At 43.2% G+C, this 22,781-nt stretch overlaps 1 protein-coding gene across 1 annotated transcript in view; it reads left to right on the top strand.

Annotated features, from left to right (window-relative positions):
• Positions 1–22,781, top strand: part of PI4KA (phosphatidylinositol 4-kinase alpha) — a 205,370-nt gene that overhangs the window by 145,066 nt on the left and 37,523 nt on the right. The window contains exons 30-40 of the mRNA XM_030219598.1: positions 6,455–6,547; positions 7,305–7,461; positions 8,894–9,021; positions 17,052–17,210; positions 17,453–17,604; positions 18,288–18,395; positions 18,822–18,949; positions 19,650–19,805; positions 21,376–21,455; positions 21,763–21,956; positions 22,247–22,337. Of these exons, the coding sequence (XP_030075458.1) occupies positions 6,455–6,547; positions 7,305–7,461; positions 8,894–9,021; positions 17,052–17,210; positions 17,453–17,604; positions 18,288–18,395; positions 18,822–18,949; positions 19,650–19,805; positions 21,376–21,455; positions 21,763–21,956; positions 22,247–22,337 (1,446 nt within the window). The remainder of the gene's footprint in view (positions 1–6,454; positions 6,548–7,304; positions 7,462–8,893; positions 9,022–17,051; positions 17,211–17,452; positions 17,605–18,287; positions 18,396–18,821; positions 18,950–19,649; positions 19,806–21,375; positions 21,456–21,762; positions 21,957–22,246; positions 22,338–22,781) is intronic.

Here is a 22,781-nt window from a genome sequence, read left to right as displayed (position 1 = left end):
TGCTACATACCTGTAGAAGGTATTCTCCGAGGACAGCAGGCTGATTGTTCTCAGAAAACCCGCCCGCCTCCCCTTTGGAGTTGTGTCTTCCCTGGTCTTTGTCTTGCTACATATGAGACTGGCCGGTACAAGCCGGTTTCGGGCGGGAAGACGGCCGCGCATGCGCGGTGCGCATCGGCGCGCGAGGGCTAGCAAAGGACTTTGCTAGTGAAGATTCCGATTGGAGGGGCTGCCGTGGACGTCGCCCATCAGTGAGAACAATCAGCCTGCTGTCCTCGGAGAATACCTTCTACAGGTATGTAGCATTCGCTTTGCATTTGTATCCCACATTTTCCCACCTTTTTGCAGGCTCAGTGTGGCTTACAATGTATCGTTCTTGGTGGTAATAGATTAGAACGTAATCACTTATTGTTACATAGAGATTTTGAATAACATGGTAGAGGTTTAAAACAAGTATATTATAAAGATAATCACTTATTTTTACAAAGAGATTTTGAGTAACGTAGTGGAAGTTTAAAACAGCAGATATTATAAAAATAGTTCTGAGTAAAGGTATAGGAGATGCATGCATTTATACTTGTTTTATGTGGTATGCCTTATTAAAAAGATGGGTCTTCAATGATATTCGAAAGTTTGTTAGTTTGTAGATCGTTCTCAGGTTGTGCGGCAGTGCATTCCATAGCTTGGCACTCAAGTAGGTAAAGTTTGATGCATGCATAAGTTTGTATTTTAGACCTTTGCATCTTGGGAGATGAAGATTAAGGAATGTGCGGGCTGATCTTTTGGCATTCCTAGTCGGTAAGTCTATCAGGTCTGACATATAGGCTGGGGCATCTCCATGGATAATTTTATGAACTAGGGTACAAATCTTGAATGTGATGCGTTCTTTGAGTGGGAGCCAGTGTAACTTTTCTCGTAGTGGTTTAGCACTTTCATATTTTGCTTTTCCAAATATAAGTCTGGCTGCGGTGTTTTGGGCTGTTTGAAGTTTCCTGATTATCTGCTCCTTACATCCAGCGTAGAGTGCATTACAGTAGTCTAGGTGACTGAGCACCATTGATTGTATCAGGTTACGGAATATATATCCTGAGGTACTTAGCTGACAGAACACTACTAAATAGCAATTATTCTGGACTGGTGTCTAGGGGAAGCATACCTCTTTGGCCCAATGGCTAGCTAGCTGTGCTGGAAAAAGGAACAATGTCACAGATGGAATATATATTATTTGTTAGGTAAAGACATATACAGTGGGGGAAATAAGTATTTGATCCCTTGCTGATTTTGTAAGTTTGCCCACTGACAAAGACATGAGCAGCCCATAATTGAAGGGTAGGTTATTGGTAACAGTGAGAGATAGCACATCACAAATTAAATCCGGAAAATCACATTGTGGAAAGTATATGAATTTATTTGCATTCTGCAGAGGGAAATAAGTATTTGATCCCCCACCAACCAGTAAGAGATCTGGCCCCTACAGACCAGGTAGATGCTCCAAATCAACTCGTTACCTGCATGACAGACAGCTGTCGGCAATGGTCACCTGTATGAAAGACACCTGTCCACAGACTCAGTGAATCAGTCAGACTCTAACCTCTACAAAATGGCCAAGAGCAAGGAGCAGTCTAAGGATGTCAGGGACAAGATCATACACCTGCACAAGGCTGGAATGGGCTACAAAACCATCAGTAAGACGCTGGGCGAGAAGGAGACAACTGTTGGTGCCATAGTAAGAAAATGGAAGAAGTACAAAATGACTGTCAATCGACAAAGATCTGGGGCTCCACGCAAAATCTCACCTCGTGGGGTATCCTTGATCATGAGGAAGGTTAGAAATCAGCCTACAACTACAAGGGGGGAACTTGTCAATGATCTCAAGGCAGCTGGGACCACTGTCACCACGAAAACCATTGGTAACACATTACGACATAACGGATTGCAATCCTGCAGTGCCCGCAAGGTCCCCCTGCTCCGGAAGGCACATGTGACGGCCCGTCTGAAGTTTGCCAGTGAACACCTGGATGATGCCGAGAGTGATTGGGAGAAGGTGCTGTGGTCAGATGAGACAAAAATTGAGCTCTTTGGCATGAACTCAACTCGCCGTGTTTGGAGGAAGAGAAATGCTGCCTATGACCCAAAGAACACCGTCCCCACTGTCAAGCATGGAGGTGGAAATGTTATGTTTTGGGGGTGTTTCTCTGCTAAGGGCACAGGACTACTTCACCGCATCAATGGGAGAATGGATGGGGCCATGTACCGTACAATTCTGAGTGACAACCTCCTTCCCTCCGCCAGGGCCTTAAAAATGGGTCGTGGCTGGGTCTTCCAGCACGACAATGACCCAAAACATACAGCCAAGGCAACAAAGGAGTGGCTCAGGAAGAAGCACATTAGGGTCATGGAGTGGCCTAGCCAGTCACCAGACCTTAATCCCATTGAAAACTTATGGAGGGAGCTGAAGCTGCGAGTTGCCAAGCGACAGCCCAGAACTCTTAATGATTTAGAGATGATCTGCAAAGAGGAGTGGACCAAAATTCCTCCTGACATGTGTGCAAACCTCATCATCAACTACAGAAGACGTCTGACCGCTGTGCTTGCCAACAAGGGTTTTGCCACCAAGTATTAGGTCTTGTTTGCCAGAGGGATCAAATACTTATTTCCCTCTGCAGAATGCAAATAAATTCATATACTTTCCACAATGTGATTTTCCGGATTTAATTTGTGATGTGCTATCTCTCACTGTTACCAATAACCTACCCTTCAATTATGGGCTGCTCATGTCTTTGTCAGTGGGCAAACTTACAAAATCAGCAAGGGATCAAATACTTATTTCCCCCACTGTATATATATATATATATATATTGTAAAGCGGACCCTCCTTTCTCCTGGGTTGCAGCTCCAAAATAAGACACAATGCTACACCGTGCAGGCTTCAACCGCTGCTTTCTCTCCCAGTCCCCGGGAGAGTAGCAGTAAAAAGAAAAAAAAAACACATAGCACAAATCAGCCCTGGTTTCCAAACACAGTTCAATTTGATCCAAGCTTAAATAACCCAGCTCGGTCCAGCTAGGCTTTCAGAACACCGTGCACATTTAGCCAAGCTTCAAAACACTGCTCAGTCCAGCTAGGCTTTCAAAAACACAGTTCAATTTTAGCCAAGCTTTAAACACAGCTCAGTCCAGCCATGCTTTCAAAAAAAACACATTTCACTTTGAGCCAGGCCTTAAACACAGCTCAGTCCAGCCAGGCTTTCAACAACACAGTAATGGCTTTGCGCGGGCTCAAAGCCTAGGGTCCCACCCTCTTGGTCAGTCATACTCCTACCTGACCTCCTCCCGCTTGACCCGGCTTGGCCCCGCTACTTCCTTGGCTTTCTCTGAGCCAGAGCTGAAAAGTCCATCGGCTCTTCCAGGGTGTTCTCCGGTTCAGTCAACTCCATAGGGCAAGGTTCACTCTCTGCCTCACTCTCCTCAGGAGCCCAATCCATATTCTCCTCGCCCCGCCCTTCTCCCAGCTGCTCACCCTTTCTTTCATTAAAGCTCTTTTGGGACTCTTCTTTCTCCACCCACCTGTTCCACCACCTCTTCCACCAGGTTGGAGAATCAGCCTTATTCCTTCCCCTGCGGCCCTCCTCTGGAGACCTCTGGGACTGCACATATTTTCTCTTATCCCCGGTCTCCCTTGGGGCATGCTGGGAGTTGTAGTTTCTTATTTCTAGTTTTTTTCTGGGGAATGCCTGCCTATACCGGGGGTATTCTGGCCTAACCCAGGGTTCCTTTGGGGCCTTTCCTACATACTCTTTACAATATATATAATATTTCTGAAGCAAAATACAAAATAATTTGCTATAAAAATAAATTATCACCAAAATAATGATATGGACTAACTAAATAAGTGATTATACAACCAATCACAATACTAATATCCTAATGATTATTATGAGAACTTACACCACACGTCTTATGCAAAATACACAGTTAGCAGCTAAATTCACAGACTATAAGTCATGACATAAAACCAGTCTGTCTCAGACAAAAGCCAAGGACTAATTATCCCCATGACCATAGGTAGTATATCCTGTTATCCCACCTTTCCGTCTGTGACAGACTTCCAATGGTAAAGAAGCGGATTCTTCCTCTGAGACTCAAGCTGAAGCCTCAGCAAGTCTCTCAGCCCAGGAATAAGTCCAAGATCTGTATTCTGGATGCAGATGACACAGTCAGTAGATAAGGCCGTGTATTGTAGCTGAGCTAACCTTGTGAGTTTGTATTGTATTGTAACATTTATACCCCGCCCTTTCCCACTTATTAGCAGGTTCAATGCGGTTACAAGGTGTGCAGTTCACTGGTGTTTAGGAAATCAGTCTCTTGCTCTTTCCGAGCCTTCTGTCCTCCTGCAAGTCTTCTGGTCCTCTCTTCTCTCTTCCTCTTCTTCAGTCCAACGTTTTGGCATCTATGGGTCAGATGATACCTGTGGACCAATCACAGACTGTGTAATTATGTCCATCCAGCTTCATGGTCATGAAGAGAGCCTTTGTTGTAGTAATGAAACTGTTATCGATGGCATCCAAACCTCCCTATCAGATCCCATACTCCTGGAGCCATATGTGTCTCTCTCCGCCAATCTTCCCAGGAGATAACTGGGCTAGTTTGCAACAAATAATATGTCCTTGGATGAAGTCGTCATGGTATACTCAGCAGTAATTTTCCTTTTTGTAACAAAGCTGGTTTCTGATGGTTACTAATGCATACAGGCCACAGGCTGTAAAATCCATATTGTTATAACAGAATGGCTGTATAGGCCAAGACCAGCAAAGGTGAGATCTCAGGTAAATACTCCTACAGGGCCCTGTTTACTAAGATGCATTAGTGTTTTTAGCGCGCCTACACTTAGTGTGAGTGCTAACTATGTAGGCGCCTGTAGGGATATTGTTAGCATGTACATAGTAAACATGCGTTAAAAAGGTTAACGCACCTATAATGCTGCTTAGTAAACAGGGACCTGAGTGCTTTGAAAATATGCCTCTGTGTACCTTTGTAAATCTAAGTGCTCTGAAAATATGCCTCTGTGTCTTTCTAAAATTGCACCTAATAGGCTTTTCTTTAGCATCCTCATCAGACCATTTCTAGGACCTGTGAGCTATGTCTATCAACCAACCTGTGTGCTTCACCTTGTAAGCAGGGCAGACTTATCCATTAGGCACAATAGGCACAGTTCCTAGGGCCTAATCAGAAAGAAATAAAAATGATCTAGAAATTATTTATTTTCATGCTTTTCCTTTTGGCCTTGAAAACATATACAGTAAATAGAATACAAATACATAAAATACAAATAAAATATACATGCAATTCAAATTAAAAGTTTAGTCATATATTAAATGCCACTGAGGAAGGGGCTCCATGAAGGCAAAAGTACCTAGATCCCACAAAAGTCATAATGTGGTCCTGCCTATAAGGGCTCCGTGCAGCATGAGTTCACCAATATTTCTGTCTCCAGTGGATGGATGACAGGCTATCCATGCCACTTTTTGACTGGTTGATGGAAAAAATCGTCAGCAAAGTTCAGCATCAGATTAGATAACGGCCAAAACCAATTTCATTCATCCCCTGGCCCATTCTTGAGCCTCCCTTCAGGTTGAGCCTTTCCAGCGCTGCCACAAGGTTTTGAGGAAGAGCAAGGTGACTCATGCTTAGCATTTTTAAGTGTCTCCAGTGATGGTTTAATTTAATTTTTTTTTTTAGGGAAAGGGGAAGAAGATGGGCCTTGGTTTGGAAATTATATACAGGAGGGTTAAGTGACTTGCTCAGAGTCACAAGGAGCTGCAGTAGGAATTGAACCCAGTTCCTCACAGCCAAACTCTTACTCTGACAGCATTAACCATTATGCTACTTCTCCACTCCTTTCTATTTATTTCTGTTATAGGACTTGGTTGCTCCATTTGGATGGGATGGTATGCTTATCATAACAGAATTGAAAGATGTCTTTTTAGGAGTTCAGTCTTCTTTTTCTGAGCAGTTTACCATCTATCCTTAGAGGATCATTGGAATGGTTTCCATATGTTATACTAGCTTGTGGACTACCAGGACCAGAAGTAAAGGCTGTCAGAGGGAGGGGTGGAGCTAAGAGAGATGTCAAGGGATTAAATGTCGATATAGTTCCCTGAAAGTCCACAAGCTGTAAAATCTTATCCAGGGAGCTAGAAGCTATGTAAGAAAGGTCAAACTGGATCAGAGAACTGGTCCATTTCACTCAACATCCTGTCTCCCACAGTGCTGAGCAGTAATTTTCCTTACATTTTGATTTTTGTGCACAGTACATCATGGTACCCCAACTGCCACTGTCCTGTTCTGGCAGGAAACCTTATTTACAAAGCTGTGAACATTCTAATGTTGTTAAATGGCAGTCGGGTTGTATTTTGGCAATCGGAAGCAACTGAGTGTCACTATCTCTCCCTCAGGTGACCCAGCTGACTGAGAGGCCTGCCTGTGTCAAGAAAGACTACTCCAATTTCATGGCATCCCTGAACCTGCGTAACCGCTATGCTGGTGAGGTAGGGCATGCAGTTGGTCCCTCTGGTTCTAATTTCATTACAGGACATCTATGTGAAAAGTCCAAAAAAAAGTGCTTCTGTAAAAATGCATAGCCCCTTATGTACATGAAAAATAGGCACTAGGGAAGAGTGTGCCTTCCTCTATGCAGTCTGCACTTAAATGTTCTTAGGACTAGATAAACCTGGGTCTTTCTGGGCGAAGGATAAAGAGGGAACTGTATTATTTCGTAAAATGTTATTTTTGGCGAGAAAATGCATTTTGTAGTCATAGACTACTACTACTACTATTTAGCATTTCTATAGCGCTACAAGGCGTACGCAGCGCTGCACAAACATAGAAGAAAGACAGTCCCTGCTCAAAGAGCTTACAATCTAATAGACAAAAAATAAAGTAATCAAATCAAACTTCAGAGAGGCCTCCATTTTGGCACTGGAGAAATTGATTACATCAGTTGATTAGTTGGGAGGAGAGGGAAGCTTGTGGCTCTCTCAAATATGAAAATCGTTTTTTGAAGATTTGGAACCCATATTTACGGTCCTTGACTCAGCTTGGTAGAAGCCTTATTTTGAACAATTTATGATTGATGTTACCTTAAGGTTTTAGTCTATAGAGTTTTTTAATTATGCTTTTCTCCTGGTTCTTGAAGGGACGGGAGGGGGATGTTTGTTTTCTCCCTGACCTAACCTTCCCTGGTGGGTAACAATACTACATGCATATTGCATGCATGATCTGAGTATTACTCCTTATGTTCTGCAGGTTGCTGGAATGATTCAGTTTTCGGAGGCCACTGGTCGCTCATCAGACCTGAATAAGCTGATGATCAGACAGCTGAGTGATGCTCTGGAGTGCGGTCAGCCGGATTCCTACACTCAGGCCATGTTTAAACTGACAGCAATGCAAATCAGTAGCAGAGGTAACCTGCATCTCTCAGCATGCAAGTACAGGAGACCCAATTGGAAGTCGGTGCTTCCCCATACTAGATTACCTCATTTGCAGGAAATAGTCTGACTGTAGCCTGTTGGATTAAGGTAGTGAGACCAAGAAGTGCTCATGCAGTGTTCACGGTGAAGGTGATTCTAAAACAGGGCACCTATTTTAAGCCTCTTCTGTAAAGGAAAGTTGGCGCTTACTATACATTATAGAATACAAGTGCAAATGGCAGTGAACGTATTTATTTCTAGGCATGACCACTTACACTAGCCCTATAGCTGATGAAATGCCTGTGCCTAGATGTGTATGTGAATGTGCATAAATTATACTAGTCTGGTGTCTGCCCAGAATCCACCCATATGCCCACCACTAGCAAAGTCTGTTCCATCAGAGCACGGCACACACTTTTCCACTGTTGATATTCTGTAAGAGGTCATTTATGCACATAAGTGTCTAGAATACTACTACCTATGTGCCTAGTTGCCACGTTTTTTTGCTGTCCTAACGTTATCCAGATGCCTATCTGGATATGAGATTGAATATCACCGCTCTCCTGACAGCTCGGCTCTCTGCCCCTGAACTGTCCACATATGGTTCCAAGGCAGTCCATGGATAGCACCAGCTAGGGGAATTATCCAGATAATGGCAACTGTTATCCAGATAATTCCTACTTTATATGGTTCAAAGAGAGGAAGGAAAGAATTTTAAGAAAGGAAAGAATTCAAAACGTTAAAGATGGTTATTATCAAAGTGGGCTACTGTTAAGAGTGTTATTTTACTGTTAATCTCAGTTATTAGTAATTAGATCTCATTGCATAAAATAGGACGAGTTAGTGGCAAAATAACCCATCTTAACGGTAGCCCATATTAATAGCTACTAGAGCTGTACTGAATAGCATATTTTACTATTCGGCCGAATACGTATAATGGGCATTGAGCTTTAACATAACAAATAATAAAAGAAGCAACGCAAAATCAGAGCTCAAGTGTTCATTTCAGTAGGATTGAGCACAGTAGAGCTCTGGATTATTTATATTCAAATTTAAATCACTATTCAGCTAAATTCGAATAATGTATTTGGGGCATTATTTGGGGCTGAATCAAATTGAATATGGATATTTGGTAAAGCCCTAATAACTATGCCTCTAAATGTTACTGAACTGTCTCAGAAAGGTACACTGTTTGCATGCAGAATAAGCACGGTGGGCAGCAATATAGAGGAAATGGTTGAATGGGCTCATGGTATGCCTGTTAGCATGGCCATTCTCCTCAGATTTTGGCTGTTTCTTTATGGTCACTAGCTAACTGGTCAGTATGTATTTGTCACTGTTGGTACTTGCTGATCATCAGTTAGTTAGTGCTACTGGTTGTCAGATTCTTGGGGATCCCTTCATTGAGATGTGTGTCTGTTTCAGATTGTGATGCCCAGCTCCTGCATCACCTGTGCTGGAGCCCCTTGCGGATGTTTACTGAGCATGGAATGGAAACAGCCCTCGCTTGCTGGGAGTGGCTTTTGGCAGCTAAGAATGGGATAGAAGTGCCGGTATGGAGCGTTAGTATTATAATTGATGATGAGTGGGCGTGAGGTTCTGAGCAGCTCACCACTGGCTTATCAGCTCTAGCGTTAACCAGGCTGGTGAGGTATATTTATCACTGTAATCTGACTACAGTTTGGTGACTTGTGTTCAGAATAAATAAGAATATACAAATATTTTTCATACATCTATTCTGCAGTACCTTATTACAAGAACAAATTTATATTAACATGTAAAAATTATTCACATATTGGTGTGCTTGGAATGGTCCATGTATTGGTAGTATTTGAGATCTCCAACATGGAAGATTCACAGTCGCACACTTTTTTTTCTTGACTTGATCTACACGTTACTTTAACATATTGTATTTTACAACCTCCTTTGCTACTGTCTAATCTGAATCCAGCTCCAGTGATTTCAATCTGGGGCCCAAAAAAATCTATTCCTTTTAATACTGACATGCATTTGGTATGAGAGCTAGTCAGAAGTAAGCATTTTGATTGTTTAGGTTATGTTGATGACCTAGGTTATGTTTTGGCCTGATACTCAGCTGGCCCAGTTACCATATAAAGTTAGTGCCAATACTTAAATTTGTTGTACATTCAGCAACACTATCCATTTATCTAGGGCTGTCCAATATACGTCTGACCATAGACTCTGCAAGCACCTATCCATTTGAAGTTAGTCCTGCCATTTCAGAGGCCTAAATTTAAATATATAACATCCATTAAGCAGCTAAATATCACTGCTAAATATATGAACTGGCTTCACATTTGCCCCTCCCCAATACTGGCCCCTTCTATAGATAAAATTTGGCTATTTAGTAAGTTAAATGGTCTACTTTTATCTGTATAAGGGCTGATAATACACGCAAGTTACGCATTCGCCATCTGCTAGCAAACACACAATTTGCTTTGGTTATCAAGCCCTTTTGAATTGAGAGTAGGATGTGGAAAAATTATTCTTACCTGCTAATTTTCTTTCCTTGAGTCCTACTGGGTCACTCCACAAGTTTTGGGTTATGCTCACTGACCAGCAGACGGATCCATCTGAACATCTAGCAAATATAAAGATCAAAACTGCACTCCACAATCCTTCTTCCTAAAGCAGGGAAGAACTACCAACTGATTCACAGGAAAAGGAAAGACTATTTTTTGGGGAAAAAAATGGAACTGTCTTAATAGAAAGTCCAGCTCCTATAAAACAAAGGAAGAGATCTCTGCACAAAAGCACCTGCAACATAGATGTTCTATGAGCAAAAGCTATGGCTAGAAGAAAAACTGTTTTTAATGCGAGATCCTTAATTGTAGGTTTTGTAAGAGGCTCAAAAGGAGGCCGACCTAAACAAAGCTTTGAGAATCAGACTTAGGGAGGAAGTTATCAATTTGGGCTACTGTTAAGACAGGTTAATTTACTGTTAACCCAGGTTATTAGTAACTAGTAACTAGGTCTTATTGCATAAAATGGGACCTGTGCTAAAATAGCATGAGTTGTGGTGAATTAACCCAGCTTAACAGTAGCTCACGATAACTTCCATCCAAGGTTCCATACTGGAAATGTAGATCTGACAGGAGGTTTAAGCTAGTTCACACCTTTAAGAAAGCAGAATACATCAGGACGAGCTTCTATAGAGGATTTTTGCAAATAGTGTCAAAACATCCATGAGCCGCTGCCTGTACTTTTAAGGAACTAAGGGCTAAACCTTTCTAAAGACCCTCCTGAAAAAAAGTTCAAATGCGAGCGACTGATGCTGAGTTTAGGAGAAATTGCAGAATCTGAACACCAAGATTGAAATGTCCACCAGACTCTTGTATTCTGCTCAAGAGCCAGTCCATAAGACAAAAAAAGTACAGATTGTCCATGACTACCAGGCCATGAATCAGAAGCCCCCTTTCTTGAGGGTGAGAGAGGGAGATCAGTTTTCAGCTAGATGAGGTCTGGGAACTAGGGTCTCCTGGGCCACTTGAGTGATATCAGAATGAGCCGGCCAGGATGAGTTGCAGTCCTCTGCAGAATTTGTCCCAGCATTGGGGAGTGGAGGAGTGGCCTAGTGGTTAGGGTGGTGGACTTTGGTCCTGGGGAACTGAGGAACTGAGTTTGATTCCCACTTCAGGCACAGGCAGCTCCTTGTGACTCTGGGCAAGTCACTTAACCCTCCATTGCCCCATGTAAGCCGCATTGAGCCTGCCATGAGTGGGAAAGCGCGGGGTACAAATGTAACAAAAAAAAAAAAAAAAAAGAGGAGGAAACGCATATGAATGACCTTTTGTTGCCAAGGTTGGGTCAGAGTGTCCAGAGTCTTTGAGTCAATTTATTTCCTTCGACTGAAAAAGCTAGGAACTTTAGCATTGGCCCTTGAGACATAGTAACATAGTAAATGACAGCAGATAAAGACCTGTACAGTTCATCCAGTCTTCCCAACAAGATAAACTCATTTTACATGGTATGTGATACTTTATATATATACCCGAGTTCGATTTGTCCTTGCCATTCTCAGGGTACAGACCGTAGAAGTCTGCCCAGCACTCTTTTTGTACTAAAAGTTCTGAAACTAATGTCGAAGCCCCTTAAAATTTACACTCAAGCCCATCCATATCTATTCAGTCACGATTAGGGCGTAGACCGTAGAAGTCTGCCCAGCACCGGTTTTGCTTCCCAATTACCAGCGTCGCTAAGATTACGTGGATCCATTCCTTCTAAACAGGATTCCTTTGTGTTTATCCCACAAGTTTGAATTCCATTACCGTTTTCATCTCCACCACCTCCCGCGGGAGGGCATTCCATGTATCCACTACCCTCTCTGTTAAAAAATACTTCCTGACATTACTCCTGAGTCTGCCCCCCTTCAACCTCAATTCATGTCCTCCCGTTCTACTGCCTTCCTGTCTCCAGAAAAGGTTTTTTTGCGGATTAATACCTTTCAAATATTTGAACGTCTGTATCACGTCACCCTTGTTTCTCTTTTCTTCCAAGGTATACATGTTCAGGTCGGCAAGTCTCTCGTACGGTTTGCAATGCAAATCCCATACCATTTTTGTAGCTTTTCTTTGCACCGCTTCCAGTCTTTTTACATCTTTAGCAAGATACGACCATCAGATTCAGAATTGTCAACACCCAACAGTTCTTTATGCGATTAAATGCTTCCAAAGAAAGGTCTTACTTCCCAGGACTGAGCAAATTTCTGCTGAGAAAATCTGCTTGGATATTTTGAGTTCCTGTAGTGTGTGTTGCTGAAAGATGTTGGGGTCTGCTTACAATTATCACACATTAGACAATCACCCCCAAGAGAGCTTACCCCAACTGACTATTGCTGGAACACTCATGTCCTTGGGTTTTTCTTACAGTAACAAAACAAATAATACTTACTTACTCAGAAGTGAAATAAGCCACATTGGGCCTACCCTTGGGTGGGAAATTGTGGGATATAAGTGCTGTAAATAAATACATAAATAAATAAATAAAAAGAAACATTTATTCTGGAAAAAAGTAAATAGTGGCTCAAGCAGAGGCTTATAGCAAGTCTGAAATACAGAAAAGAAATGATTAGAGAGACCCCTTTGTCTCCAAGCCAGGTCAATGCCTTGGGAACAAAGAAGGCCCCCCCTGAACACTAGTCTCTCATATTTATACAATAATACATATTATACAATAACCCGGAAACTAATTACCATCTTAGCACATCCCACTAACCAATCGTCTACCTTCCTATTCCAACACATCTGACTTTTATCCTATCAATTTTCAGTCCATACCCTAATTCTTAGAATAGCAGTTACACCTCCTCACCTGATCCTGAGTCACAAAGTCATGCTATCTTCACCCACCTATAGGAAACTTCTCTCCCACCATACCTTTGTCACAAATTCCATGCCCCCTCCTCATGCTACTTCAGCAGTTTTTTGTATCGCATATCCAAACTATGTTATTTTTGCAATACCAGCTGACCTTGTGCTTGAGCTACACTGAGCTAGCAGACTGTTCCAACTTCCCCTTTTCACTGTCTAGATATAATGTAGTTTCAAACTGTATAAAACACAGGAAATCTGACCCAAAGATAATATAAATCCAAATATCCATTAAAGTTATCTTAATTACATTGGACCATTCTATATGCATGAACTTATCTTTTCAAAGCTTGTTCTTAAACTGTCTTGTACAGTATCTGGCCCTAGTCATCTTATCATTGGTTAGCAAAAATACAGAAAAAAACCCCAGGTTTTTTATTCCATTCTCGTGATGCACGTCCCTCCCTAAGATCTTCTATAACCGTCTCCACATCCACACACATCTGTCTCAGTGAAGGATCCACTTCCCCTTCTCCCATCACTTTCCCAACAAATCACGCTAAATGCGTAAACATGTGTTTGGGTCTAGTCAGGAGGAGTGTGGGTCACATGGCTCTCCTTGCACAATTTCACAAGGCCTCCCTGCAGCCTGATCTAGTTAGCAAGGATTGAAAGCAGCACACAGAATAATTAGGGGGGATGAAATAAATCTTACAGCTAATCCTTGTTTTCAGTATTCAGAGGGGTGCTCTGAACGTACAAACATTAGGGGTCCGAGCCCCCCAAGCTCCCTACAAAGACCTGATGAGGGGTGTTCTGTCCAATGAAGTAGAAGATGAACTTCTTGTGCTACTGCCAAACTCTTCATGCCTCCCTATTTGCTGATGTAAGCAAACACAGTGACATTGTGTGGGAAAACTCTTGTACAGGTTTTTGGCACAGAAAATTCTGGAAGACCTACGTCACCAACCTGACCATTCTCAGTTCAAGGCAGTTGATTGGACAGGCTATCTCGGTTGAGAACCATTTTTCTTGTGCCACTTGATCCTGGCAGTGGCCTTTCCAGCCAGAGAGACTGGCATTTGTGATACCCCACAGAAGATTGGGAGGATGGAGTCAGCACTTCATGCTGAATCTGACCTGGCTTGTCCAAGGAAACTTGATCTCATACCCCTGAGAAAGAGGAAACCAACTGCTAAAAATAGTTGCCTGCAAGGGGTGCATTTGAGCTCACTCCCACAGAACTACTTCTAAAGTTTCTGTAATTGAGCCCAGAATCTGCAAAGAGAGAAGGGGCCAAGAGAAACTGAATCTGAGAGTGGAGTTTGACCATTTCTTGCAGAGGAAGAAAAACCTTTCTCTACTTTGTACCAAAAGTTATTCCTAGGTATTCTATGGACCAAATTGGAAGAAGCTTACTTTTGGACGTATTTACCACCCAACCTAGAGAAGCGCTCTTGGTTGTACTTGAACGCTCTCATGGTAAGAGATAGCTTGAATGAGCCAGTTGTCCAAGTAGGGGTAAACTCATTCCTTCTTTCTGTAGGAAAACCGCTATAACTACCATCACCTTGAAAAATGTTCTGGGAGCAGTTGCTAGATCAAGAGAGCCCTGAATTGAAAATATTTTCCTAAAATTGCAAACGTCAGAACCTTTGGTGTGGAGGCCAAAAGCAGTTAGATAGACCTCTTTGAGATCTGGAGCTGTCAAGAATTCTCCCTTTTGAACTGAGGCTGTTGCTAATCTAAAGGTTTCCATTCTGAAATGTGTAATCTCTCTCTAATGGATAGTGACTCATTTCTCGAGCTCCAAGACCAACTGGAGAACTGGCTTCCAGTAGAGCTAGATAGGGAGTTGCAATGTGTACGTTGCATGGCGCTCATAGGTGTACCAGTCATTGACCTGCCATAAGTGGGCACCCTGAAGTTTCAACAGGCTAGTGAGCCTTTATGGTAGTATTCTATAATGGCTTAGGTGTGCCTAAGTGCTACTACTACTACTATTTAGCATTTCTATAGCGCTACAAGGCATACGCAGCGCTGCACAGACATAGAAGAAAGACAGTCCCTGCTCAAAGAGCTTACAATCTAATAGACAAAAAAATAAATAAAGTAAGCAAATCAAATCAATTAATGTGAACGGGAAGGAAGAGAGGAGGGTAGGTGGAGGCGAGTGGTTACAAGTGGTTACGAGTCAAAAGCAATGTAAAGAGGTGGGCTTTCAGTCTAGATTTAAAGGTGGCCAAGGATGGGGCAAGACGTAGGGGCTCAGAAAGTTTATTCCAGGCGTAGGGTGCAGCGAGACAGAAGGCGCGAAGTCTGGAGTTGGCAGTAGTGGAGAAGGGAACAGATAAGAAGGATTTATCCATGGAGCGGAGTGCACGGGAAGGGGTGTAGGGAAGGACGAGTGTGGAGAGATACTGGGGAGCAGTATACAATTGGCAGTAAGTGCACCTCATTGTGTTGTCTAAATCATGGTGCCAAGTTATGGAATTGTCACATTAGAGTTATTTATTTAAATTCTTATAAACCAATTTTCTGATATATGAGGAACTGCTTTATTTTTTTATTTATTTACAAACATTTGATATACCACCCATTGCATGTTACTGCCACTAGGTGGTTTACAATCAATTCATAATAACAAATTAAATAAATAAAGAAGGAAAGAAAATAAAAGAATGAAGAAGGTGCAGGTCTCTGTAGGTTGGTTAGTGGGAGGGTGAAGGTATTGGAATAACAAAGCCTTAGTTTCTTTCATTTTGAACATGATGGCGCATGGCAAAGATCCAGAGGAAGGGAGTTCCACAACTGTGGTCCATCATGACTGAAAGCGGAATGTCGATTATGAGACGTTAGAAACAAATGCCATTTGTGAGGAACATAAGGTCCAGGTTGGAGTATAAGGAATCAAGAGTTTATCTGGGTAATCAGGTGCTGGGGGCAGAGATGTTCTTATTTCATTGTACACAGTGGTCACAAATGTTTCTGTGCTGTGGCCCTGTTGAAGAGGGCCTGATGGGGATGCAAAGCTAGAGATTTATCTAGAAAGGGAGACAAATGTGAAAGAATTTTGAAGAAAAAGAACAGATGAGAGATAGGATGGAAGCTAGTGGGATCAGTAAGAACAAGATGGAAGGTTTTTCACAGCAGCCGAATGAGAGCATGCTTCCAAAGTGAAAGAATATAACCTAAAGTAAGAGTAGAAGAGAATAAGGAAGGACAATGGAGCCAAGTTGAGTAGCCGTGCGGTAGATCATGCATGCTGGCTAGAGATCCTTAGCAGAGGAAGTCGGGTTAAGGGACAATAGAGCTTCATAACTGATTGAAAACTCCATGAGCACATCACATTTGTCCTTAGGGGTGATGATTCCTAGGATAAGTCTCAGGGTCTTGAAATAGATCTATATAGGAATCCTTTAACTGAAATCTAATGTCCCAAACAGACCCTAGATGTTGTGCCTGTACTCCTCCTATCACAGAATTTAAATATGAGCTTGTGCTGGCCCCACCCTTTGGAATTCAGTTCCATTGAAAAGCTGTAAGGCTTGGCTCTTAACGGAAATGTTTATAGGAATTCTATCTGTATTTTATTACATTGTTTTAATTTTTGTTGTATGCTGCCTAAAGGCTTTTTTTAGGATAGGTGACTACAAATTATAAATAAAAATAAATACATTTGCTTTTTTGAAAAAATAAATACCATCTACTTCATCTTTCTTTCTGTTTAAAAAAATATATTAAAGATTCATATTTCTCTTGATCTAGTAGTCAGTGATCGGTAGAAAGACTGTCCCAGAATTCGAATGTTATGAAGAATTAACTTCTAACGTTCCCAGGCCTGCCAGCTGTGCACTGCAGCTGTATGTCTCCAGCTAGCTCTGTCTATCTGAAGGACAACAGCAGACCACTGCCTGTATTAGACTGTACTACACTGTGCTGAAAAGCCCTAGGTATTGTACTGCAAGGATAAGCTCATGGCCCTGACAGAATTCATGAGGGTGGTTAATTTTTCTTTTGTAATCTGTTGTTGAGTTCTTGCTTGTTTGCATCCTGAAAGGTTCCTGTATCTTTAGGTATAGCAAGGAATAGAGAGAGTGGCCATACATTACAGACAGTGAGATTAGCTAAAATCTGGTATCCTAAAGCCATGTGTCATCTTGGCTGACAGATGGCTATCAGTGGTGGTTGTTTATGAAACTGGATGAGAGTAGTATGAGGAGACCATCATTACAGTACCTTTTTTTCCACAGTTTATGCGGGAGATGGCCGGAGCCTGGCAGATGACAGTGGAACAGAAATTTGGCCTATTCTCTGCAGAACGGAAGGAAGCTGATCCATTGGCAGCATCAGAGCAGAGCCAACCAAAACCCTGCCCCCCAGAGGTCACGCCACATTATATCTGGATAGAGGTTAGTAACATGCATCATGGTTACAAGGCACTTATCAATGGGAGGTAACATTCCCTATAAGAGGTAAGGGAGATATTTCTAGCGTATTGTCTGTGGGAGATAAAAGAAATATTGCTAACATATTATGCATGCTAGTTACAGAAGGTCCTTTCTTGTTAGGTATTGGAGTACTTCCCACTGCTATTAGTGAGAAGGGCATCCAGGATTGTTTTTTATACTCTTTTGGTGTTGCTTTTGTTCAGTTTCTAGTGCAACGATTTGAAATCGCCAAATACTGCAGTTCTGACCAGGTGGAAATCTTCTCCAGCCTCCTGCAGCGCTCCCTGTCCCTCAATATTGGGGGGGCAAAGGGTAATTTGAACAGACACGTAGCTGCTATTGGACCACGCTTCAAGTGAGTCAGTAGTTCAAACTCTGTGTGCACACATGCATCGTCGTAGGATAGCCCATAATCATTCCATAATTATAATCTGTACTCAAGAAAATCTCTTGGAAGAGGGCATTCCCTGTATACATGAGTCTTTGGTTTTATTCCTTGCCTTCACCTCATCCAGATGCTAAAAAAATAGAAAATTTAGAGCTGTCTAAGGGCCCCCCCCCCCCCCACACCTACTGGTAGAAATTGTCAAGCTGTTGAATCATGCAGATGTGGTCCTTTGATTTTGTTTTAATTGCATGGCTTAGTGAGCCCAGGACCTTAATACTGTGGAGGTAGAGTGCTCTGCTGCCAAAAGGGAATGCAGTGAGTATGGGTTAGTCTGGCACCATGTTGTCCTGAGGCTAGAGTGCTCTGCAGCTTGCAGGCAATGTGATGAGCTGGGTTGAGTTGAACACTACATTGTTCTGATAGGCCAGGGGAGGAGAATGTGCTCTGCTGATGTTAAGAAGCATGCTGATTTGGGTGAGTCCAGTTCCATAGTACCCTGGGATTTGGGTAGGGTGTTGTGCTGCTGGCACACAGAATAGTGAGTACTAGTGAATGCAACTCTGTTATTATGTGGGTGTAGAGAGGTCTTCTGCTGTGCAGGCAGTGTGCTTAGGGAGGAGACCAAGCTCTCACTGTTGCTTTCTCATTAGGTTGCTGACTCTTGGGCTGGCTCTGCTTCATGCTGATGTGGTTCCAAATGCAACCATTCGCAACGTGCTGCGAGAGAAGATCTATTCCACCGCCTTTGATTATTTCAGGTGTGTGAAACCTTTCCTCAGTGTGGGCTGGCAATGGACGTTCTCTGAATTCACCACTCCAATACTCATAAGACTGTTCCTGTATTCTAAGAGCAAGCCTAGGTCCCACTCAATGTGTTACCACAGCATGACAGCCAACCATCCCAGTGCACTGAGAATTCAGCATGCAGACTGAATTGCACCCAAGAAATTCTGCTCCTTGGAAACCTGACTGCTGCTGCAGGGCATGGTGGAGAGGAGGTCTGGGCTCCATTGCCCATTTCTTCAGTTTCTAGTTAATTATATTGTAACTCCTTTTTTAATAAACAGGACTGCTTTAGAAAGTATCCTTGTGGCAGTGCCTCTGTCTTCTTTAAGGCAGAATTACATTGTCAGCGTGTACTAGGCATTATTTCGAATGACATCTGCTGTTTGTGTTTTCTTTAGCTGTCCACCTAAGTTCCCCACCCAGGGAGAGAAGAGACTGAGAGAGGATATTACCATCTTGATCCGATTCTGGACAGCCATGTTCTCTGATAAGAAGTATTTGACAGCCAATCAGCTTGTCCCTCCTGGTGAGTCACCTGGGGGGGGATGAGCAGCCCTCCTATAAGGCTAAAAGTCCTTAGAGCATGGCCACCATTCCCACTACTTGAAGCCTGGGGGCGGGGGGGATATTTGTTGTTCAGAAGTTCCTTGACTGCCTTTTGTACAGAGTGGTTTATAATAAGAAGTAACATAAAATATACACCTTTGTGATGTAACTGAATCCTGTAAGTCCCAATAGAAGCCCCAATGTTGTGTGTCTTACATACACAGTTAAGATTTTTCTGAGCTTAACTTTCTGTAGGTTTTCCAGTTACTGCTTTATTTTATAAATTGCTTACAAATATTCTGACTTCAGCTTGGTAAACAGTTCCCTGGTTGAGTTCCTATGACCATGTCTGAGGGATCTGTCCACTCCTTCCCACTGCCAGTCTTTGATCTTGTGGGATTGTACCCTAGAAGACAGGATATTTCTCTTTCTTTATCATGTCCTGACTCGAAATGTGGGGTAGAAAAGGAGTAGGAGGAGTTGGCTGTTTCCAGACAATGAGGGAGATATATTGGTGGTTGAAAGTCTTTATTATCAGACAACAAGGGAGATGTATTGGTGGTTGAAAGTCTTTATGAGTCTCCCTCCTGCCGCAGAACTGCACGGGGGAGGGGGTGTTTCTCTGCCTCTGTCCCTTTCCTCTCATACTGCTGTCATAGAACATTTTGATAACATTACAGATAATCAGGACACGTCTGTGAACAGCCTCTCGGTGATGCCCGATGCCCCCCGCGGTAACCTGGATGTAACTGTAGGCTCGCGGCAGCAGACCAATCAAGGATGGATCAACACTTACCCGCTATCAAGTGGCATGTCAACCCTCTCCAAAAAATCAGGTTTGAGTACTTTTCCTTCAAATCAAGATATTAACAATACATCACTGTTATAGTTTGCCATGTCGGGGCATTACTGTCTAAATCAGGGGTGGGAACCTTCAGCCCATGGGCTAAATGTGGCCTGCCATTGAAATTTATATGGTCCCTGAGACTGGGGGAAGTATACACAAAAAAGTTCATTAACCAGAGTTTTAGAAATTCTAAATACTGTATTTTACAAATATTTTCAGAATTGCCATGCTATCAATATGTTATTATCATTTTTAGTTAAATTTTTACTTAATTATTTATCACAGAAGATCTGTCCATTACTGCTTCTGACATTACATAATGTTGTGGTCCTCTAGGGGTAGTACTGACATTCATACGGCCCTCTTTGTATAAAAGCTGTCCACCCCTGCTCTAAATAGTGTCTACAGATATCACTTTGCAGAGCAAGAGCTACACACAGAACACAATACTGCGGGAAAATGTTTTGGGATTCTCTCCAGTCTGACAGTGTGCCCTGCATGCAGACCCTGTCCTGGGATTCCCTCCATTCTCACAACATGTCCTGCATACAGATCCTGCTCTGGAATTCCCTCCGATTTACAGCATGCCCTACATATAGACCTTCATCTGGGATTCCCTCCAGTCTGACAGTGTGCATGCATACAGACCCTGTCTTGAGATTCCCCCTCACCTGGTTGTCTAGCGGCTTTTCCCCACCCCCCCTACCTGCAGTTGGAGGAGGGAGGTGGCCTCCTTCCTCTTCCATTGGCGCTGCCTGCAAAATGGTGTGAAGCCCTGCCCAGTGCATCCTGGGATGCACTGGGCAGGGCTGGGCGCCGCCATTTTGCAGGCGGCACCAATGGAAGAGGAAGGAGGCCACCTTCCTCCTCCAACTGCAGGTAGAGGGGTGGGGAAGGGCTGCTAGACCACTAGGTTGGGAGGGGGGTTTACCTGCAGCCCACTGGGCCACCAGGGACATCGGTGGGATGCTGGGGGAGGTTAGGGGGCTGGAAACCCACCGGATCTCCAGCCCCCCCCCCCCGAACCTGTGTCGGGGGGGGGGGGGGGAGTTTGGGGGGACCGAAAGTGCGCCAGACCTCCAGCCCCCGTTTTGCTTGGCTCGGGTGGGGGTAGTTGGGTCTGGTGATCCCATGGACCTCCAGCCCCTGCGTTTAACTGGTCTGGGCTTTTGACAGCCCAGACCTGTCAAACAAGTGGGGGAGGATTGTGCCTGATTGCACGCTCAAGCACAACCCTTCCACACTTCTACCGCATGATAAGAGAGAATTGCATGCTTAAATTTGCATGCAATTTTCTCTGATCGTAGGTCTGGTAAAGCCCCACACTGTTCCAGTTCTATTTTTAGAGCGCTGTTTGGAACAGTGCTGGGCTTTTGATCATCTGCCTATCAGTCCTCCTCCCCCCTGCCCCTTCCAGTCCCGGCTCTTGGTCACACTCAGTCTCGTGAGAGATGGACATGAGTTTCCTCTGAAGATTACATTGAAGTTTTGTGAGTTGCAGGGACTGTTTCTAAAGCAGTAACTAAGACACCTTTCTCTCTCTCTCTCTCTTTCCAAAGGGATGTCTAAGAAGACAAATCATGGCAGCCAGCTGCACAAGTATTACATGAAGCGAAGGACTCTGCTGCTCTCACTGCTGGTAATAGCTGCAGCTGACCTTGAAGTTTCTCTAGTGTCTTTGGCTGTTATGCATTCGCTTTGCTGTAATACCATGTATGAGGACACTGTACAAAGCAGTGGCATGTAGCCACCAAGGCTCTGAAATCAAATACCTTATACTATGTACTGTGGTATTAAGAAGTGATGCCCTTATCAATGACATCTTGCCTGAAGTGATGTTTCAGGACATTGCTGGTGTCCTAATGTGCATAAGGAATATTTTTCAGACAGTGTTTCTTATCTTTAAATTTGTATTTCTGGGGTTGTTCCCGTCTTTTTGCTCCTAGGCAACAGAGATTGATCGCCTAACTACATGGTACAATCCGTTGTCCTCCCCTGAGCTGGAGTTGGACCAGACCGGAGAGAACAGTGTAGCCAACTGGAGATCAAAGTATATTAGCCTGAGTGAAAAACAATGGAAAGACAATGTGAACCTGGCCTGGAGCATTTCTCCTCACCTTGCAGTACAGCTGCCCTGCAGGTGATTCATAGCACTGTCAATGCACCTCACTCTTGTCATATTGCACCTCCTTCTATTTCAAAACTGAGACCGCCCTCACCATGTAGTTCTGGGAATGAAATGTGGCCCTCTGTGACACCAGAGAGTAAGAATACTGAGCTACTGTCCTGGTCCCAAATTTATTCAACTGATAATTGAGCCAGTTAATAATATCTGTGGGGGTGCCGAGGACAGGAACACATCTGAAGGTATTTCAGAGATGGGAACTGAGCTAGGGAAGTAATTTGTATGTATTTGGTGCTTTGCCTCAGGTTTAAGAACACAGAAGCTATTGGAGCTGAAGTGACCCGTCTTGTGCGTCTGGACCCTGGGGCTGTTAGCGATGTACCTGAAGCTATAAAGGTGCATAACAAACTGCAGGAAATATCTGTGGTGATGTAGACTCTATGTATATTGGTACTGGATAACAGAGAAACTTTCACTCTGTAGAAGTCAAGCAGCTCCACTGTGTAGTTATTAACTCAGAAAGCAGGTACATCTTAGACCTTAAGCCTTCTTGGACATGGAAGTACATACTGTACCTGAATTGTTACTCACTTTGAGCATACATTTGGAAAACTGAGTAATTAAATCATAATGGATTTATCCAAGACCCTGCTATAGCAAGAATATTTTATTTATTTAACTCAGGTCTTTTTCACTGGTAGCTCAAAGTGGTATTTCCCTATCTCCAGAAGAGTTAAATTCTGAGTTTGTACCTGAGGCAGTAAAGGGTTGAGTGGCTTGTACAAGGTCACAGGGAAAATCATTGGGATTTGAACCCTGGCTTCCCTGGCTCTCAGCATA

Source organism: Microcaecilia unicolor, chromosome 11 (genome assembly GCF_901765095.1).
Source record: "Microcaecilia unicolor chromosome 11, aMicUni1.1, whole genome shotgun sequence".
Classification (NCBI taxonomy): Eukaryota; Metazoa; Chordata; class Amphibia; order Gymnophiona; family Siphonopidae; genus Microcaecilia; species Microcaecilia unicolor.
This window is presented reverse-complemented; position numbering and strand designations above follow the sequence as displayed.